The sequence below is a fragment of the Aplysia californica genome, unplaced genomic scaffold (assembly GCF_000002075.1).
Source record: "Aplysia californica isolate F4 #8 unplaced genomic scaffold, AplCal3.0 scaffold00646, whole genome shotgun sequence".
Classification (NCBI taxonomy): domain Eukaryota; kingdom Metazoa; phylum Mollusca; class Gastropoda; order Aplysiida; family Aplysiidae; genus Aplysia; species Aplysia californica.
In genome coordinates, this window is record NW_004797916.1 from 98,452 (window position 1) to 99,264 (window position 813).

At 50.7% G+C, this 813-nt stretch overlaps 1 protein-coding gene across 1 annotated transcript in view; it reads left to right on the top strand.

Annotated features, from left to right (window-relative positions):
• The first annotated feature begins 119 nt into the window (after positions 1–119).
• LOC106013080 (muscle M-line assembly protein unc-89-like) overlaps positions 120–813 on the top strand; it is a 45,326-nt gene continuing 44,632 nt past the window's right edge. Inside the window, exon 1 of the mRNA XM_035972312.1 lies at positions 120–179. Coding sequence (XP_035828205.1) covers positions 120–179 — 60 coding nt within the window. The remainder of the gene's footprint in view (positions 180–813) is intronic.

Here is an 813-nt window from a genome sequence, read left to right on the forward strand (position 1 = left end):
CCCCCACCTTCCCCCCAAATCGTGATTTGTGGTTGTCATGACAATGCGTGTTTGATGTTCGCAAGTGTGCTACATAACGACAGTCTCCGCTCTACCTGGTGGGTTTGTGGTGGGACGAGATGACGTGTGACTGTGACGGTGTGACAGATGACTGTGGCTGTGACGTCCTGACTACGCCGGTGTGACAGATGACTGTGACGTCCTGACTGTGACGGTGTGACAGATGACTGTGACTGTGACGTCCTGACTACACCGGTGTGACAGATGACTGTGACTGTGACTGTGACAGTGTGACAGGTGACTACACCGGTGTGACGAGATGACTGTGACTGTGACGTCCTGACTGTGACGGTGTGACAGGTGACTGGTATTCTGTGTAGTGAGTGTGAGTAGGAGATAGAGATATCTAATTCGGCACATTCAATACAATGTTGGTTTTTGTTTTAGCAAGCGATCATCAGGTCCATCCCTCAGAAGGGAGCGGATTTGTCTTTCTGTTTCCGCGTTGGACAGGTGTCCGTTTTCTACAGGTGTCCGTTCGGACAGTTTCGGCTGTATATATAATATATTATAGCCCACATCCCTAAACTATTGTCGGCCTCCAGGGAAGTATACAGTGCAAGCAACTGAATAAGCGCTCAAACACCAACAAACTGACAAGACCGTTGGCTGTCTAAGGCCGGGCACCCATTCCCACCCGGGTGAAGTGAGGAAAAGTCGTGTTGTGTCAAGTGCCTTACCCAAGGACACAAGGTTGGGCTCCTGACGGGTACGAACCCACTACCCCAAAAGCCTAAAGCCACACACACACAC